The 16,985-nt window shown below is 38.5% G+C and overlaps 3 protein-coding genes across 3 annotated transcripts; 1 reads left to right on the top strand and 2 right to left on the bottom strand.

Annotated features, from left to right (window-relative positions):
* Window positions 1–12: 12 nt before the first annotated feature.
* On the bottom strand, window positions 13–13,847 carry LOC120431540 (uncharacterized). The gene is made up of 3 exons (XM_039596652.2): window positions 13,020–13,847; window positions 12,519–12,958; window positions 13–238 (listed from the first exon to the last, which is right to left on the bottom strand). The coding sequence occupies exons 1-3, from the start codon at window positions 13,725–13,727 to the stop codon at window positions 13–15; spliced, it is 1,374 nt and encodes a 457-aa protein (XP_039452586.1). The 5' UTR covers window positions 13,728–13,847.
* Window positions 5,366–7,302, bottom strand: LOC120431535 (ensconsin-like). The gene has a single exon (XM_039596640.2). It carries the CDS (start codon window positions 7,183–7,185, stop codon window positions 5,533–5,535), a length of 1,653 nt encoding a protein of 550 aa, XP_039452574.1. The 5' UTR covers window positions 7,186–7,302; the 3' UTR covers window positions 5,366–5,532.
* LOC120431550 (putative mediator of RNA polymerase II transcription subunit 26) lies at window positions 8,169–9,818 on the top strand. Its single transcript, XM_039596660.2, has 2 exons — window positions 8,169–8,508; window positions 8,564–9,818. Exon 2 carries the CDS (start codon window positions 8,769–8,771, stop codon window positions 9,747–9,749), a length of 981 nt encoding a protein of 326 aa, XP_039452594.1. The 5' UTR covers window positions 8,169–8,508; window positions 8,564–8,768; the 3' UTR covers window positions 9,750–9,818.
* Window positions 13,848–16,985: the final 3,138 nt, after the last annotated feature.

Here is a 16,985-nt window from a genome sequence, read left to right as displayed (position 1 = left end):
CACACACACACTTTAATCGTCTATCGTAATGACATCCGGCGAGTCGACGACGTCCTGCTGCTGGTCGGAAGCCGGTCCCGTGACTTCGTACATTTCGCTGAAGATGGGATCCTTTTCGACGAGGACGCGCTCCAGAATTTCGTGCGGCGAGAGCTTCCTGCCCAGCAGCACAAACTGCCGGCTGCCGTCGGTGTCCTTGCCGAAGCTGCGCGTCTTCAGCTGCAGTTGCAGGGCCATGCTGTGGTGGAGAGAGAAGAGAAGGAGCGTTTCTTAGTTATTGGCTTAAAATGAGTTAAAAGTAGTTGATTTTGTCGGTTAGATATGCGCTGGATTAGTAAATACTTGGAATTAATGATGATTTGAAAAAAAAAATATTCGCTCATATCACTTCCATGCTAATTATTATTATTAACGCCCTTTTGAAATGTTAGTCTTGATTCAAAAAATTTAAAATGTTGTTTTCGAAATGATCGGAAAATTTCACGAATGTTTCATGTTTTAACATTGAAAATCGGACCATTAGTTGCTACGATATCGACATTAAAAAATGGCAAATTTTCTGAACTTTTCAAAAAATATATTTTTAGAAATGGTCACTCATGTTCACTATTTTAAAAATCTAAAAACTGCAAATATTTCGTTAAATCAAAGTTTCGGTGGATATATAATGAAAACAGAACCCTTTATCAAAAAATCTGCAGAGTACTTATTACAATTTTGCGTAAAAAAAATTGAGGTCAAGTTTTGTTTTGGTATAAAATTTATTTTTTTTTCCACAAATCACTATTTTTTTCAAAAATTCATAATTCGGCGGCAGATTTTTTGACCATACTTCTCTATAACTCAAAAGTTGCGGGTTTTTGTCCCCTAAACATATCGAAAAATATCCAAAATCAAAAAATACTTATTTTGGGAAATTGAGTTTTTGTGAAAAAAAAATTATTAAAAAATCGAAAACCCCGATTTAATATAACCAGAGGTGAAATAGAGCCTTTCTTACAAAATGATGAAACTCCGACAAATATATTGGTGCAATTAAATTTTCAGAAACAAAATGATACCACCCAGTGAGAATTTGACCTATAGTTTCAAATATTTTTAGGCTAAACCTCAAATGCCGTTTTTTTTTAATTTCAGAGGTACATTATGGATCACAAGATATTTAAATTTTATTAAGAAAAACATATTGGATTGACATTATTAGAAAAAAATAAAGGGTACTCAGTCTTTAATTTTAGTCTATGATTAACTTTAAAAAAAATATGCATCGCTATTTCATTTTGTCGATCTATTATGAGAAGCCAGAAAGAACACTTTCACGCGCAGCGTCAAACGCGCAAGCGTAAATGTGCTGGCGTTTATGCTTCGACTTGACGACTTGTCGATCTTTCCATCGAGAATGGGCTGGGACTTTGAATTTGATGTTCAGTATATGATTCTGTATAACACCAAAAATTTGACGGGAAAAAAAAATAGGGTAAAAATAAGACGAAAAATACTAATATGGCTATATCTCTGGAAATACATTTTGGAAAAGCTTCAAATTTTGGGCCCAAGCAGTTTATGGCGCATGTTTTCCAATGGATTTTTGCTTGAAACTAAATCCTTTTAATTTGATAGTGTTATCTGTGAAATTGTCCAAAAAATACCTCTAAAAATGGCCTTGACCACATTTATTGGTCGAAAATTGTGTATCGAAAAATAAAATGTTCGTCTCCGACCCCACGGCTACAAATCTGACTTATATAAATTGTGGGTTTTACGAGCGGTTTTCCAATGATGGAAGACACAAATTTTTAGGAGCGGATGCAGACATCGCTCAAGTATTGCAGAAAAAGAGCTCTCAAAAAATTAGACTTTGAGTTCCGGGTTTCGGGCCAAAATTCAATCGAAAGAGCGCATCTAAACCTTCAGTAATAGATTTTTTTTCTGGGACGATTCCTCGCCGTGCACGATTTTTTGAAGATTTCTGAGAAAAGCGTTTTTCCAAAAGCAAACCTTAAACCTTTCTTTTGTAAGAAAGGCAAAAAACGTACCATTTTTGTATGGACAGCTGCCAAAATTGTATGGAGACTTGTATGGGTAAACCAATGACACAAAATAGCTTCTTTGGTCATAGGAAAGGCCACCACAAAGTTTGAGCCAAATAAAAAAAATACAAATAAAATCCATTTCCGGTTTTGGTAGAGAGTTGCTCACATGAGCTTGCGGACCAAATGTTAAAAATTGTTCATTTAAAAAAAAAATAGATACGTTATTTTAATCTATAAACTGAAAATATACATCTAGCAGCAGATATAGCAAAGAACAGAAAATGGATATTTGTCCAACAGTTTTGTTTAAAAAAGCTTCCAATTCACTGATTTCAAATTCAAATCAACAAAACCAAAATTAATGGATTTTTATAGTTAAAGGAGCCTTAAATTTGTTGCTAAGTGCTCAAAACGAATTGCGTTTAGCTTGGAGTTCCTGACTTTTACTTTTTGACAAAATTTCCCAAATTCCCGTTTTTTTCGCAGATTTCGACAAATCCCGCAAATTGGGTCCTACAATGAAGCTTAGATCTATAAAATCTATATCTACATATATACAAAATTTCGATGGTTTTGTTCAAACGCGAATCAGTTCAATACGGAGCGTCGGATCGAGGTGCTCTTTGTTGCGTTGGGTTCGTATACGTCCAAGGAAGGTTTATATCTCGGGTGAGTTTTCAAAAAGCCGTAAGAGCCACCGTGACCTCTTATATTATTTTTCGTTTTTCTTGAAAATGAGACAAAATTTCATTTATTTATAGTTTGAGGCACTTGATTTTTCGATTTCAATTCTTCGAGTTTGGAAATATTTTCCCTCCCGTGCTGCAAGTTCACGCATGAAAAATGACTTTGGTAATCTGGGGTGATGCAGTTTTGTTTTTTAGGTTATATTGGGGCTGTGTTTGATTAATTTTGGTCAACGCATTGTCGATCTAGTGCCAGACATGCAAGAGATAAGTCATTTGTATTGAGTAAAAGCAAAATTCAAGCAAAACATTTTAAATAAGCCAAAACGGATTTGAAAACAAGCAATCCGAGCAATTGGGTCCTAAAATGAAGCATAGATTGCTGATATTATTGTTTACAGCGATAAAGCTTATTTTTCTGAGTACGACCACAAAGAATTTAAAATGGATTTTTAAATCAATTTTGAAAAATTTACCTCGCGGTTCTTCTTGTCAGAAAAGCTCCTACATGACAGCTCGTTCCAAGGGGACCATAATTGATCCATCGAAAAAATGTTGTCTTGTCAAAAAAAAATTTGCATTAAAATAAAAAAACAGTGATCAGAAATGGTTTTTAATCGTGTTTTTTACAGTTGCACATAAAAATTTACATAGGGCTTTAGTACCCAATTCTGATCTTAAATTCTTAAATTCTTAAATTCTTAAATTCTTAAATTCTTAAATTCTTAAATTCTTAAATTCTTAAATTCTTAAATTCTTAAATTCTTAAATTCTTAAATTCTTAAATTCCCAAATTCTTCAATTTTCAAATTCCTGATTTTGAATTCATTTTTTTTATTTTTGATAAAAATTGTGTTTTTGATATTAGAATTTCGGGTTTTCGTAAATTTGTAAATTTTACTTAATTTCGATCCCGTCCGTGTGGATCAATTGGACAGCGCAATGGACTCACAATCCAGAGGTTGCTGATTGGTACTAGCAATAGTGGCCGACAGCTATAAAGACAACTTCTTTTTTTTAATCCATTTCTACCAAAAAACTATATCTGTCCTTTTAATTTCAAAATTCTGCATTTTGAGATTCGGCGGGGATTTTAAATATTATTATATCAAATACAAGATTATTAAAAAAGAAAATTCCAATTCTGCGATTTTTTCATCAGAACATATTGCAAACAAGCACCGCGCGAAGAAACGTCAAACGCCACTTTTCGTTTATGCTGCGTACCGCTTAAGAAAAATCTTTTCGTGACCCTTTCCCTGACCGTTTCTTGGGCGTTTTTTTATATGGAGTTTTGCGTTCCTTCGGATCTGCGTATCAGCCTTTACGGTACAACCATTCAAAATATTTTTAAATGAAATGAAAAAAATAAATAATAAAAATAAACGTATTCGTAATTTTTTCTTACTCCTCACTGACGTGAGCAAGATACACCCTTTGTTTACAAACTCACATTGGACCAATTACATTGTTTCGCTTGATATATATATTTGAATTTTATACATAATTCAAAAATGTTCAAATCAGTTTAGTTATTTTTAAATTTTGGACATTCATGTTTAAATTTTCGGTAATGATTTGCTTATATTAATATATGTGGTTGATTATTTTTTATTTAAAAAATAAAAAAATATATAAATTCCACAACTTTTTAATTTAACAAAATCGTTTTGAACTAAATTACTGATTTCTTTAATATTCATTCAAATTTGATATTCAAAATAAATGCATCTTCAACCAAAACGAATACAAATAATTGTAAAAATCGCTGAAAAAATTAGCCACCGGCAGCTCGGGGACTTCTCGAGCACCTATCTTGGCTACTCGACGGATCCCCGATGAACTTTTTCTTCGCTGAATGAACTCGAAGGCTAATTTAGCTTTCGCTTTGCTACCCGCGGTGGGAAAGTTGGGATGCAAACATGTCGGGAGCAAATCGGATGAACACTTTTAAAAATTTGAAAATGATATTTTATTGATGTAAGCAAACAATTAGGACATATAATGTAATTGGAAGCATGTTCTATCATGCTAGAATGTATTTTTATTGATTTCGATCAACAAAACGGCTAGAATTTGAAAATGAATAAATTAGATCCCCGCGGTGGGCTTGATTCGGTAGCCAAATTAGCTCCCAGCGGTGCGAAAACGTGTATTAGCTACGGAGCAAAGCTAAAACTGGGGATCCAACCGATAGGTTTGCCACGCAATTAGATCTTTGCGGTGGAGATGCCCTTAGTTACTGAGATACTGCCTTTTAAAGGTTTAAAAACAGGAAAATTGATGTTTTCTTAGTCTCACCCAAAAAACCTACCATTTTCTAACGTCGATATCTCAGCAACGAATGGTCCGATTTACAATGTTAAAACATGAAACATTCGTGAAATTTTCCAAGTCTAACATTTTGAAAGGGCAAAACATTCATTTTTATTAATATAGGGCTTGTGTTTTTTATGCAAATGTCCATACAATTGAATATTTTTGCGCAATGTGGGGACTTAACCAATCTTGGATTGACAACGAACTGCCCTAATTCTCTGCGAACAAAACAATGCCCCAAAGAATAAGATCCCATAGACGCCCTTGTTTACCTCAAGAGACAGGGCTTGGACAATCGAACCCAAATCAAAACATCCCTCTTTTTTTTCGCGGTACTAATGCTGTATTTTATTAAGATTATCACTTACGGCTACTTTTACAATATACGTTTAAACTTTATCGGCGTACGGTTAAATCATTGCGTAACTCGTGTTGAGTACATTTATATAATCATCATATTCACCTTCCTCCACCTCCCTTCCCACTCCGCCGGCTCAGTTCGTCGTCGTCGTCGTGGTTGTGCTCGTCGGCGGCGCTCCGGAACTCTTCGGTGCCCGCTTACCGCCACCACTCTTGGGCTTTTCACTCTTGATGGCTCCGGCGGCCATCACCGGGGTCGGCACGGTCAGCTCGGGATAGTACGGCGGTTGTCCGGCGGCCATCGTCGTCGTCGTCGTCTGGTAGCTCGTCGGATTGAAAGCTGGCCCCGCCGAAGTTTGCTGGCCGTTCTTCATGGGGTAGTTGAGAAACGACGGGAAGGCGGCCCCGAACTCGGAATAGTTGATCGGATAGCCCGGGATTGGCGTTTCCAGCGAGGGTTGTACGGTCGTCGAGGACGAGCTGGCCTGTTGGTGGTGTTCGGCTTTGATGTCCGCCATGAGTTGGCTCGGGGGTTGGTTTTGTATTTGTTGCTTCTTGCGCGGATCCGGACTACGGCAGAGTCGTGCGTATTCGGCTTTCCGACGGTTGCGTTCCGCGCGTTCCTCGGGCGTCTCGTTGAGGAACCGTTGACGGGCGCGGGCCGCTCCCTTGGCGAGTCGTACTTGACGCTGTTCGTACGATTCGTTGGAACGGATTTCGCGCATTCGCTGGGCGAGGCGTGCCTTCCGGATGGCCTTCTGCTCGGGGGTTTCCATGGCCCGACGGAGTCGTTGACGCATGGCGTTCCGCATGTGGCGCAAGGCACGCTCTTCCGGCGTCTCGTTTGCTCGGCGCCGGCGATTACTTTCGGCGTTTTTTGCTAGTGCGATCTTGTACTCTTCAAATGTGCGCGTGTTACGCTTTTGGCGCATTCGCTCGGCGTTCCGGGCCAACATGGCTCTGTACTCTTCGTACGTCTGGTTGGCGCGTTTCTGGCGCATCCGTTCGGCATTTTTGGTCAGCCGTTTGATCCGGGCCTCGGAACTTTCGCCCAACATTCGGCGCTGGGCTTTGGTCAGCAAGCTCGGATCGACCGGAGCAGGAGGCGCGACCGGTGCCGGGGCAGGTGTCTGCGTAAGGGTGAGATATACGTTGGGCTGAAGGGTGACGTAAGTCGGATTGGCCGGCAGAAGCGCTATCGGTGCCGCCGTCGTAACGGGTTGAGCCACGGCAGCCTGCTTCTCAAGCGATCGTTTCTGGCGCATACGCTCTGCGTTCTTTGCCAGCCGCTTCTGTCGCGCTTCTTCCGTCTCACCACGAAGGTAGCCTTTCGGAGTACCCGTTGGACCTGCCGGAACCTGCTGCGTTGTTTGTTGTGCTGCTGGAGGCGCCTGAACCTGCTGCAGCTGTGGCATCTGGCCAGGGCCCACCAGGTTGTATAAAACAGGTTGTTGTTGTAGTTGCTGCTGTGGCTGTTGCTGGAGTGGGGGTGGCGGTGGATGTGGTCCTGCAGCGTAGTTCTGTCCTGCAGTTGCTGCTGCTGCGGCCGCGGCCGCTCGCTTCTGGCGCATCCGCTCGGCATTTTTGGCCAGTCGCTTGGCCCTGTCCGCGTCACTTTCGCCCAGCATTCGCTGCTGGGACTTGGTCAACTGGCCAGGGCTGGAACCGACGACGGAACCGTGGTGGTTCGCCGGTGGCATCTGCTGGGCATGTTGATGCGGTCCCGGTGGTGGTGGAACCAGGTTATACAGATTTGCCTGATGCATCGTCGGAAAAACTGGATTCATCGCGGGCGGAACAAAACTTTTCAAGGCTTACACAAAACAACTTGGAAAATACGGCCATCAATGACGTCTTCGTACGTCAGACGCTAGCCCAAATGTCGTGTTTACGTTTCGTTGCTTCTGCGTATGCGTCAAAAATAGAGCTTTATGACGTTGCGCGTACACACACTAGCGCACCATTAGGTTTTGCTGGCCGGACAAAATTTAACCTCACTTTTTTTCGTGTACGTACACGCAATACATGCGCACGTAGATAACTCTATGGGCGACTGTCGATAACAGGGCAGGCTACCCTCCGAATGAGTAGGAACAACTCAAAGTTTGATAATTGTTCGTATTTTTCATAAATGACTAAAAAAGTGAGTTGTTGAAAAGTTACTTTTTTGACGAAGAACTCTTGAGTTTTTTTGAATAGGTCCTATAAACATATGAAAGGCAATAGTTAGTAGGTCCTTTTAAAAAAAACTCTGGAACTTCGTCTTAGGTATCTATAAGGGCAATTCAAAATTTTGCGAAGCGGAATGAAACGTCAAATGGGGCGAATCGGGACTACAGCCTGAAAAGGGACAGCAGTTTTTAGAGCACTAAAAAGCTTGAAATTTTATCTACACGTCTTTAATGTGCCTCATACTAAAAATAGTTGGAATTTTGATACAATTTGGAGAAAAACGAATTCTAGTGTCGTAGGTCACGGTGTGGTCAAGGTGGCTCTTGCGGCTTTTTGAAAACTCACCCGAGAATTCTAGATTAAATGTTCAAAAGGTCCTATCTGCATAGGAAGCCCATGACTTATAGGGTGTTTTGAAAATTTACTCATGTAATTATTCTACTGACTTCTACAGCAGAAGAAACACAAAGAAAGTAGATCTGTTTAATTTCGTGACTGAAATTTTTTCTAATATTTTTCAAAGGGCGATAACGTGACATTCAGAGATTAATATTTCGTGAATTTAGAAAATTTATATTTTCTAAACCTTCTTTAACCTCAATTTTGAGTCGTTGTACGAACTGCTCCCAGGAAAGTCTAAAGCTTTTTAACGTTTACCTAAAGCACACAGACGCACACTTGTGTCTGCGTATCGTCTGAAAATAAAACAGGCAGAGATAATTCAAAACTTGCACGCAACAAATGCTATGCTAATCAAACAAAGCTGTCAGTGTCGTCTGCGAGAGGTAGCAATTAAACACATTCGCATAACGTCGGTACTCGAGAGTTTAGTCAATTGTACAAGCGAAATGCGTTCAGTTCGAGTGTAATTCGGTGTTAAATTATCAAGAAAGATGGAGCGACGGTAGTCATCGCGAAGTTTAAATCGAAATTAGGGCGTAGGTTGGAAAAAATCCATGTTTGTCAAAGTGCGGAAAATCTAAACATTTGCAGACCAAACATACAGGAAAATGACGGACAGAGATCGGTAAAGCAGAGCCCCACACAAACACATGCGCAGAGCTATTTGACCCATGAAACAGAACGAGGACCAGCACAGTTATTGCTGATTTGCGTGTGTTTACAGATAGAAAGTTTTTTCTAGGGTTTGTTTTGAGCCCCCGTTTCAAACAAGTTGCCAGCCGCAATAAACGGAACCATGAATCCATCATTTCCATCGCACCACCATCAGTCACACTTGTACAATCTGCTGCCGCCGCAGCTGCAGCAGCACCATCATCAGCAAATTCCGGGACCTCCTCCTCCGCCGCTGCAGCAGATGGTACCGATGCCGGTGGACCATAACAATTCAGCCAACTCGGCGGCCAATACGAGCGGAAGTAGCACCGGAAGCAACAGCAGTCACAACGGTAGCTCCAGCACCCTGACCAAGGCCCAGCGCCGGATGTTGGGCGAAAGCGAGGAAGCTCGCCAAAAGCGACTGGCCAAAAACGCCGAAAGCAATCGACGGCGACGACAGAACGAAACCGAGGAGGAGCGTGCCTTGCGTCGAATGCGAAACGCCATGCGCCAACGGCTGCGGAGGGCCATGGAAACGCCGGAGCAGACGGCCATCCGGAAGGCACGACTCGCCCAGCGAATGCGCGAAATCCGAGCAAGTGAATCTCCCGACGAACGAGCGGAACGGAACCGACGGCGGGCCGAGTACGCTCGAATGTTCCGAAGCGCCAAGCAAAAGATGAAGGCGGAAGCAAAGAGTGCTTCCGCTCAGGCGACGAACCAAGTCACAATCAAACAGGAACCAGTTGCAAACTTGGGACAGCAGCAGCAGCAACCGCAACAACACAACAGTCAGGCTCAACAGCCCCAGCAGCAGCAGCAGCACAACCAACAGCCGGAATCGGCGCGGGATCAAAACTATCCTCCCGCTCCGGCTGCCCCCGCGGCCAAGGCCCATCCCATCTATCCGATCAACTATTCCGACTTTGGGGCGGCCTTTCCGTCCTTTTTCGGCCACCCACATCTCAAAAATGGCCAACAGGCCGGCTACAACGCCGTGTATCCGCCTCAGCCCTACTATCCGGACCTGACGGCGCACCCGCATCCGGCACAGAACCATCCCGCGGCGGGGGCGACGTCGTCCGGATCGACGTCGAAAGGCGCTTCGCAAAAGATCTGATCTGGTTATCATTTTAGGTGTATGACTCTCAATAAACAAGCTTTATAAGGAAATTCACGGAAGGAGGAAGGAGAGCGATACTTGCTAGATCTTCGAAAGTCCCTTGAAACCTCGGAAATGTTGCGGTGCTCTAGAGAATCATAGAATTGGTTGATGCGACGCACCGAAAAAAAAAGAAATAGGGGTTTCTCCCTTAAAATATGTACAACTTCTTTTTTTAAATAACCGATTTAGGCCAAAAAAAATTTCTTTTTGAAGGAACTGAAAAATTTATTGACAGCTGGAGCAATATTGATAACGAGAAGATCGACAGCCAGAGAATCCACTGTGATTGTCATCAACCACCCCCCGCCCCTACCTCCCCCTCATCTCCCACTTTCAAGATCGGGTCGAAAAATCAGGGGACAAAAACGCGTTGAATTATTTTTAGCATGTTTGGACTTGTTCAAAAACCATTTTACTTCAAAAAATATTTGCAATGGCCTAAGCCAAAATAAAGTTTAAAAACTAAATTCCAAAAATCTTGAAAAAAAACCAAAATAATAAGAAAAATCAATGCATTGAAAAATATAAAAAAAAGCTTAAAATTTTAAAAACTCTGCAATTTAAAAATTTTAAGCTTTTTTTATATTTTTCAATTCATTGATTTTTCTTAATTATTTCGTTTTTTTTCACGATTTTTGGAATTTAATTTTATTAATTTATTTTGGCTTACTTTTCGATATTTCTAGTTTTTTAAATCTTTGCAATTTTTTATATTTTTATAATTTTTTTTTTTGATTTTTTTTTACTTTTTGATTTTTTTAATATTTTAAATTATTTGAATTCTTTAAACTAATTATTTTATTTATGGTTTTTGTTTTTTAATTACATATTTTGGGATTACCTCAAAAGGCAAAAACTCAAAAGGCAGAATCTCGGAAGGCCGAAATTCAAAAGGCCGAATTTTGTCTTTTGCCCAGAAGGCAGAACGTCACAAAAGGCCACATGTCTCGAAAGGCAGAATGATTATGGAATTCAGAATTTTGATCTTGATTTTGATCATATTTTCACGATTTTCATGGATTATGATGTTCAAAGATACAGTAAACTAATGAACTGTGTTCTTTTTTATAATTTTAAGCGAAATAAGTACATAATGAGTACATTCTGTTTATCTTTACCGATCATATTGTTACCATGCATACAAATGAGTAGAGTAGAATGAATTAAAGCATTTCAGAAGTGTTCAATCTGATTGAATTATGGTGACGATAATCGAAATTTGATCGTTCGTCACCAAGTACTTAAATGAATTCAAATAATTACAATTATTTTTTTGCGGCAAATAAATAGAATATTTTAAAATTTAGTTAGCAGCAATGCAAGAAAGTTATGCCTTCTTTTTTTCGAAACCAATGTTTATTACATAACTATGGTTTAAAAAAATAATGATAGCAACCGCGCCCAAAAAGGCAGAATGACAAACGAAGTTTGGAATGCGTTTCCGCCTTTTTGGGCGCGGTTTGCCTTATGAGATTCGGCCTTTTGAGCATTCGGCCTTTTGGGATTCGATCTTATGAGAATTCTGTCTTTCGAGTAATTTGGCCTTTTGAATTTCACCCTTTCGGGATTCGGCCTTTTGAGATTCGGCCTTTCGTAGGAGACCCATATTTTTTTTTTTTTATATTTATGAAATTTGCAGTGTTTTTGAAAATTTTAAGCTTTTTTATTTTCTTGATATTTTTTAATACTTTAACTCTTCTGATTAATTTCGTTTTTTTTTTATTTTTCAAGATTTTTGAAATTTATTTTTATTTCTTGATTTTTTTTAAATTATTTTGAATATTTTTTTTGTGAATTTTTGTTTTTTTTTTTGCATTTTAATAAAAAAAAATGGTTTGCATTTTTTTAGTTTATTGAATTTTGTTTTTTTTTTAATCAATATCAGTATAGTTTAATTTGCCAGAATGAACTACTCTCGAGAATTTAATTCTCCAAAAATGTTTAATGTTGTTGTTTAACCAAATTAAAATAAGTTTTGCTCCGGTGTTTCAAAACGGAAAGTGTACGAATCTTTTTACCAACCAATTCAAAATGTTATCAGCAATTTTCTAATAAATTTTCGATAGCGACACTCCAACTTAACTATTCAAATATGTAATGCAATGTTCTACAATATTATCATCATTAAGGTACACTCAACCCCCGGTGGCTGGTAAATTTTTCGTTTGACACTTTTTTAGTTTGTACCCCGTTGGTTGGTCAAAGTCAAACTAAAAAGTGACGAACTGTCACTTTTTGCACGGCGCTCACGAACACTATCGAAACAAACGTTTGGTAGTGTGTGTGAACTCCGTGTTAAAGGGGTGTCAAACTAAAAAGTGACCCCGTTCGTTTGACAACAGTTGGTGTCAAACCATCGGGGTTTGAGTGTAATCTCAAGACAAATGTGCGCTTCCCCAACACGGACGTGAACTTCAAGTACCTAAAATGCATAAAATTTACCGTGACATTGCAAAACCCAAAAAAAAAACAGATGTCACCTTTAAGTACCTATCTTTAATGAATATATGTATTTAGTTATGTAGACCTAGCGTTCCCCAATCACGATATTCAATTTCAAGTACCTATGTCTAAAACAACTTCCAGCTAGTTGAGCAAATAAATAAACCTTTTCATTGCCCTGGAGGTGTCTCGATATTTACTAAACTGATATAAATTATGTTATTCAGCGCGATTCTGGCTATGGAAGCAAAATAAAAACAGAAAAAAAAACATGCAACTTACTTGTGAAACAGCGCCCGTTCCTCCTTGGTAAAGTCCTTGCTGAACACCATGTCGTACTCGATGCCACTGTCCCGGAAGTTCTTCATCGTTTGCCGGTAAAAGTTGATGTCGATGCCGTACGTTTCGTTGCGCGTGTCGATCTTGCCCTTCTTCGGCGGACCTCCCCCGGGCTGTTCCTTCTTCGCCGGAGCCCCGCCGCCGAGCCCCTGGCGGCCAATTTTGATCTGACAGTTGATCGGATCGACGATTCCTTCGTTCTTCGACCCGAGCGAGCCGCCACTCCAGCCGAGCTTCTGGAGCAGCTTGAAGCCCAGATTGCTGGAGTCGATCTTTTGCTCCTGGAAATCGTTGACCACCTTCCGCCCGCGGTGATCGACGGTTCCCTGGACGGCCTTGCGCTCCACTTTGCTGTTGGCCAGATGGACCGCGTGCTTTTTACGCTGGAAGGTTGAGGAAAATTCAGTAAAACTTTAAAATGTGGAAATCTGAATCATTACTCACCACTATTTTGTAGCAATGCTTGCCCATCGCTTCCAGAAAGGCCAACTTGACGGCTTTCCGGGTGGTCTTCTCACTGTCACCCTCGGCCCTGGCCAACTCAAACTGTCCCACGCTGATGCGCCCAACGGTTTTCCCGTTGCCACCCCTGGACAGCTCAATTTCCAGCTTGTTGCCACACCCCATCCGGTCAAATTCCTGCTGGGTGCACTCGTAATCGTTGTGCATCAGCACCAGGTTGTTGTACACATCGGCCAGCGTTCGAATCGGTGCCACCATCTGATGCGTCCGCGAACTTCCAGACACAAACTGAATCGGTCCCTTCTGCTGCTGCTGCTTAACCTGCTCCCCTGGTCCCTTCCGTTGCACCTTGGACGCGGCAGCATCCGAAGCGGAAACGAACGTCCGCTGGAGTTTGTTCTTCCTCGAGTTCCGGTACTCGTCGGCGACGCCCTTCGAAAGCTCCCGCAGTCGCTCCATCGTCTCTAGCGGGTACCGGCAGTGCAGCAACTCGACGTTCACAAACACCTGCGCCAAACAGACCAGCTCGTCCTCCGCAATCCAGTGCTGGTGGCGTTCCATGAACGTACGCCGCAGTTCCCAGTGCTCTTCCGGTTCGTACGCCGTCCGGTAACCGTTAATGTCCCAGTTGGTGTTGGGTTCCGACGAGGCGGCTTCCGCCGGTTGCTGCTGGCGTTTCCGTTTTCCCATCGTGGCACTGCGAGGTGTTCAAAATTGAGACCCAACAATCGCACAAAACAGATTCTAATTTTCGGAACAAGCGAGAACGTGCGATCGCCACAAAAACACCGCGCGGGACAAAAATCACAATAGGTCTATTCCCGTACCTGCAGAATTGCAAAATTTCTGCAACTTCTGCAGAATTCTGCAGCCAGCATAAGTCACTTTTTTGCAGCACGTTCCCGTACTTTTCAGCACGCTCTCTTCATCTCTCTCTTTTGCAGAAGTTCTGCAAGGAGAGAGGCCGCAAAACTTTTGCCTGGGTAGCGCGTTCCAGTACTTTTTCTGCAATATTGTACACAGTTGAGTGGATTTACTCAAATTGGGTATTTAATTCTTTTTTTTTTTTTTAAAAGGGATTAACAAAAATTGTAATTGAAAAAGGTACGGGGACTTATTTTGTTTATGCAACTCAACATTTTATTTAAAAGATGCTTATGCTTAGGTAGAAATTATACATTAGAAACAATTCAAAACTTTTACATTAGGTAAAAAAATAGAAATCTCGATTAAATTTTCAAAAGGCCCTATCTGCATAGGAAACCCATGAGGGATAGGTTGTTTTGAAAATTTAATCTAGAAATGAGAGTTGCAGGTACGTTTAACAAATATAACTTGAAAAAAATACAAACAAAGGTTTAATATAGAAGGGATCATAAATACATGTTTTGTTAGCAGACCATTTGAAGGATTTTTTATTCAGGATAACAGAAATAAATTATGGATGTCATATGGAAGAACAACGACGACGCAGCAAAATTGAAAAATATTAGAAAGTAAATGAATCACAAACTCAAAAATAAGGAAACACATAAATTTAGAAACTCGGAAATTAAGAAAATCATAAATGAAAATATAAAAAAAAACTAATATTTGTTAATTGAGAAACTAAAAAAAAATAAATCAGGTATTTGAGAAATTTAAAATGCAAATATTTATTTCAGAAAAAAATCACAAATTCAAAGCTTATAAATTCAAATTATTCAAAATAAAGTAATTCTAAATATTTAAAATTAAAAAATCAATCATTTAAAATTCAAAAAATCAAAATAAAAAAAAATAAGGTTGAAAAATATTAAACCTCAAAAATTCAAATATTTTGAATTCGAAATGAACAAAATAAAAATTTTGAATATTTAATAGTTCAGAACATCAAAAATTCAAAATTTACAGTTAAAAAATTCAAAAAACAAATAAATTTTGTAAATTAAAAAAAACTAAATTATAAAAAATAGATACAGTTTGTACTCTATTATCCGAAGACCTTTACAAAATTTCTAATCTCTAAATCCTCTAAATATGCATTTCTAACCTAGAATATGACTCCAAAATAAGTGTATTTTTTTAATTATTCAAGATGGCGGCATTTAAGAAAATAAGAATTTAAGAATTTAAGAATTTAAAAATTTAAGAATTTAAGAATTTAGGAATTTAAGAATTTAAGAATTTAAGAATTTAAGAATTTAAGAATTTAAGAATTTAAGAATTTAAGAATTTAAGAATTTAAGAATTTAAGAATTTAAGAATTTAAGAATTTAAGAATTTAAGAATTTAAGAATTTAAGAATTTAAGAATTTAAGAATTTAAGAATTTAAGAATTTAAGAATTTAAGAATTTAAGAATTTAAGAATTTAAGAATTTAAGAATTTAAGAATTTAAGAATTTAAGAATTTAAGAATTTAAGAATTTAAGAATTTAAGAATTTAAGAATTTAAGAATTTAAGAATTTAAGAATTTAAGAATTTAGGAATTTAAGAATTCAAGAATTTATGAATTTAAGCATACCGTATATTTTTTAATAAAATTTAAATCAATTTAAAATAATATAAAATATGATGTGTAAACAACGTAACTTATGTTTCAGCAAAAAAAATATGGTAATTTCCGGCTGGTTCCCTCCTTGACTTGATACATAGTTTAACTAACAAGTGCCCAATAAAACAACAAATTATAAATTATAGAATCAATTATTTTTATTATTTGTTTGGTACAGCCTTATACCTATTTTATGATTCCTTCATTGAAAGTTCAATAAAGTACATTTAATATTTTGGTTCATATAAGAATACAAGTTGGTAGCACAATCACAGGTACATTTTTTGCCAATTATATTTACCTATTATTTTAACACACATATTCAGCGATGGAATAATCATCATCAAAAAAAAATCTTTGGACGTTCATCAAGAGAAAAAATCCTGAGGGAGCATGGCTCTCCTCTCTCGCGCACGAAATATTGGTTAAAAGAATCTAAAAAAATCATCATCATGATTTTTCGGCGGAACATCTTTTTCACTACTACACTTGCAAGTGTAACGTCACATGTCGAAAAATGACCTGTCACATTTTGTAGATGGGCAATGTGTGTAAACAAAGTGAAATAAATATTATTAAGTGGTGCTGACAAGGAAATTTACAAAAAAATCATCAGCAGATTGATTTTCTTAGAGAATTTTGAGAGCGATTTTCTTTTGCGTGATTTTCATCCTCTCTCTTTCGCGGGTGAAGTAAGTTCGCAAGCGAAAATGATTTTTTTTGCGATTATTCCATCCCTGCACATATTTAGTCTGTTCAAAAACAATTTAAGATCAAAAATCATTTCTCAAACAAATATTTATTAAAAATATATTAAACTCAAAAGAAATGTGTCTTTTAAAAGTCTTAAAAACATTTTGTTTTTATGATACAAATTGTTTGTTGGGTTATTAGCCATGCTGTAATACTGGATTTACTTATCAACTTTATTAATACTAAAACATAATAAATTCGCTATATCATTACATTAATGAACTAAGCCTGAAATCGTTAACATAAAATATAGTTCTCAATAAAACCGGACATTAAAAAAAATACCCCAAAATCCATCAATTCCAAATATACAAACGTCCCTTCAAAACATCAAATTTATTACAACTACATAATAATAAAATGCTTGATTTAACCCAACTTGCCAATTTTATGTAAGCGTGTACTCACACCAACTTGCAGTTACTTTTCAACACGAAAGAGAAGAGAGAGCTTGCAGAAAAAGTACTGGAACGGTTTTGCTGCAACTTTTGTCTCTCTCATTGCAGAAGTTCTGCCTGAGAGAAAAGTTACTTTTGTTGCAGAAAAGTACGGGAACGCTCTGCTGCCGATTTTGTGCAGAATTGCAGAATTCTGCAGTACGGGAATAGACCTAATGTTTTGTAAACAAGCGGTTGACAGTTCGTGAGTTACCCAATCGAA

The sequence above is a fragment of the Culex pipiens genome, chromosome 1 (assembly GCF_016801865.2).
Source record: "Culex pipiens pallens isolate TS chromosome 1, TS_CPP_V2, whole genome shotgun sequence".
Taxonomy (NCBI): domain Eukaryota; kingdom Metazoa; phylum Arthropoda; class Insecta; order Diptera; family Culicidae; genus Culex; species Culex pipiens.
The sequence above is the reverse complement of the archived record's forward strand: the minus strand, read 5'-3'. Positions and strand labels throughout refer to the sequence as shown.

Bases quoted from the DNA above. Each gene is read 5' to 3' on its own strand.
- LOC120431550 (XM_039596660.2), top strand. From the start codon at position 8,769: ATGAATCCATCATTTCCATCGCACCACCATCAGTCACACTTGTACAAT.
- LOC120431535 (XM_039596640.2), bottom strand. From the start codon at position 7,185: ATGAATCCAGTTTTTCCGACGATGCATCAGGCAAATCTGTATAACCTG.
- LOC120431540 (XM_039596652.2), bottom strand. From the start codon at position 13,727: ATGGGAAAACGGAAACGCCAGCAGCAACCGGCGGAAGCCGCCTCGTCG. The intron at 12,959-13,019 runs GTGAGTAATGAT...TCAACCTTCCAG, and splicing joins AGCATTGCTACAAAATAGTG to CGTAAAAAGCACGCGGTCCA. The intron at 239-12,518 runs GTAAGTTGCATG...TCTCCACCACAG, and splicing joins GAACGGGCGCTGTTTCACAA to CATGGCCCTGCAACTGCAGC.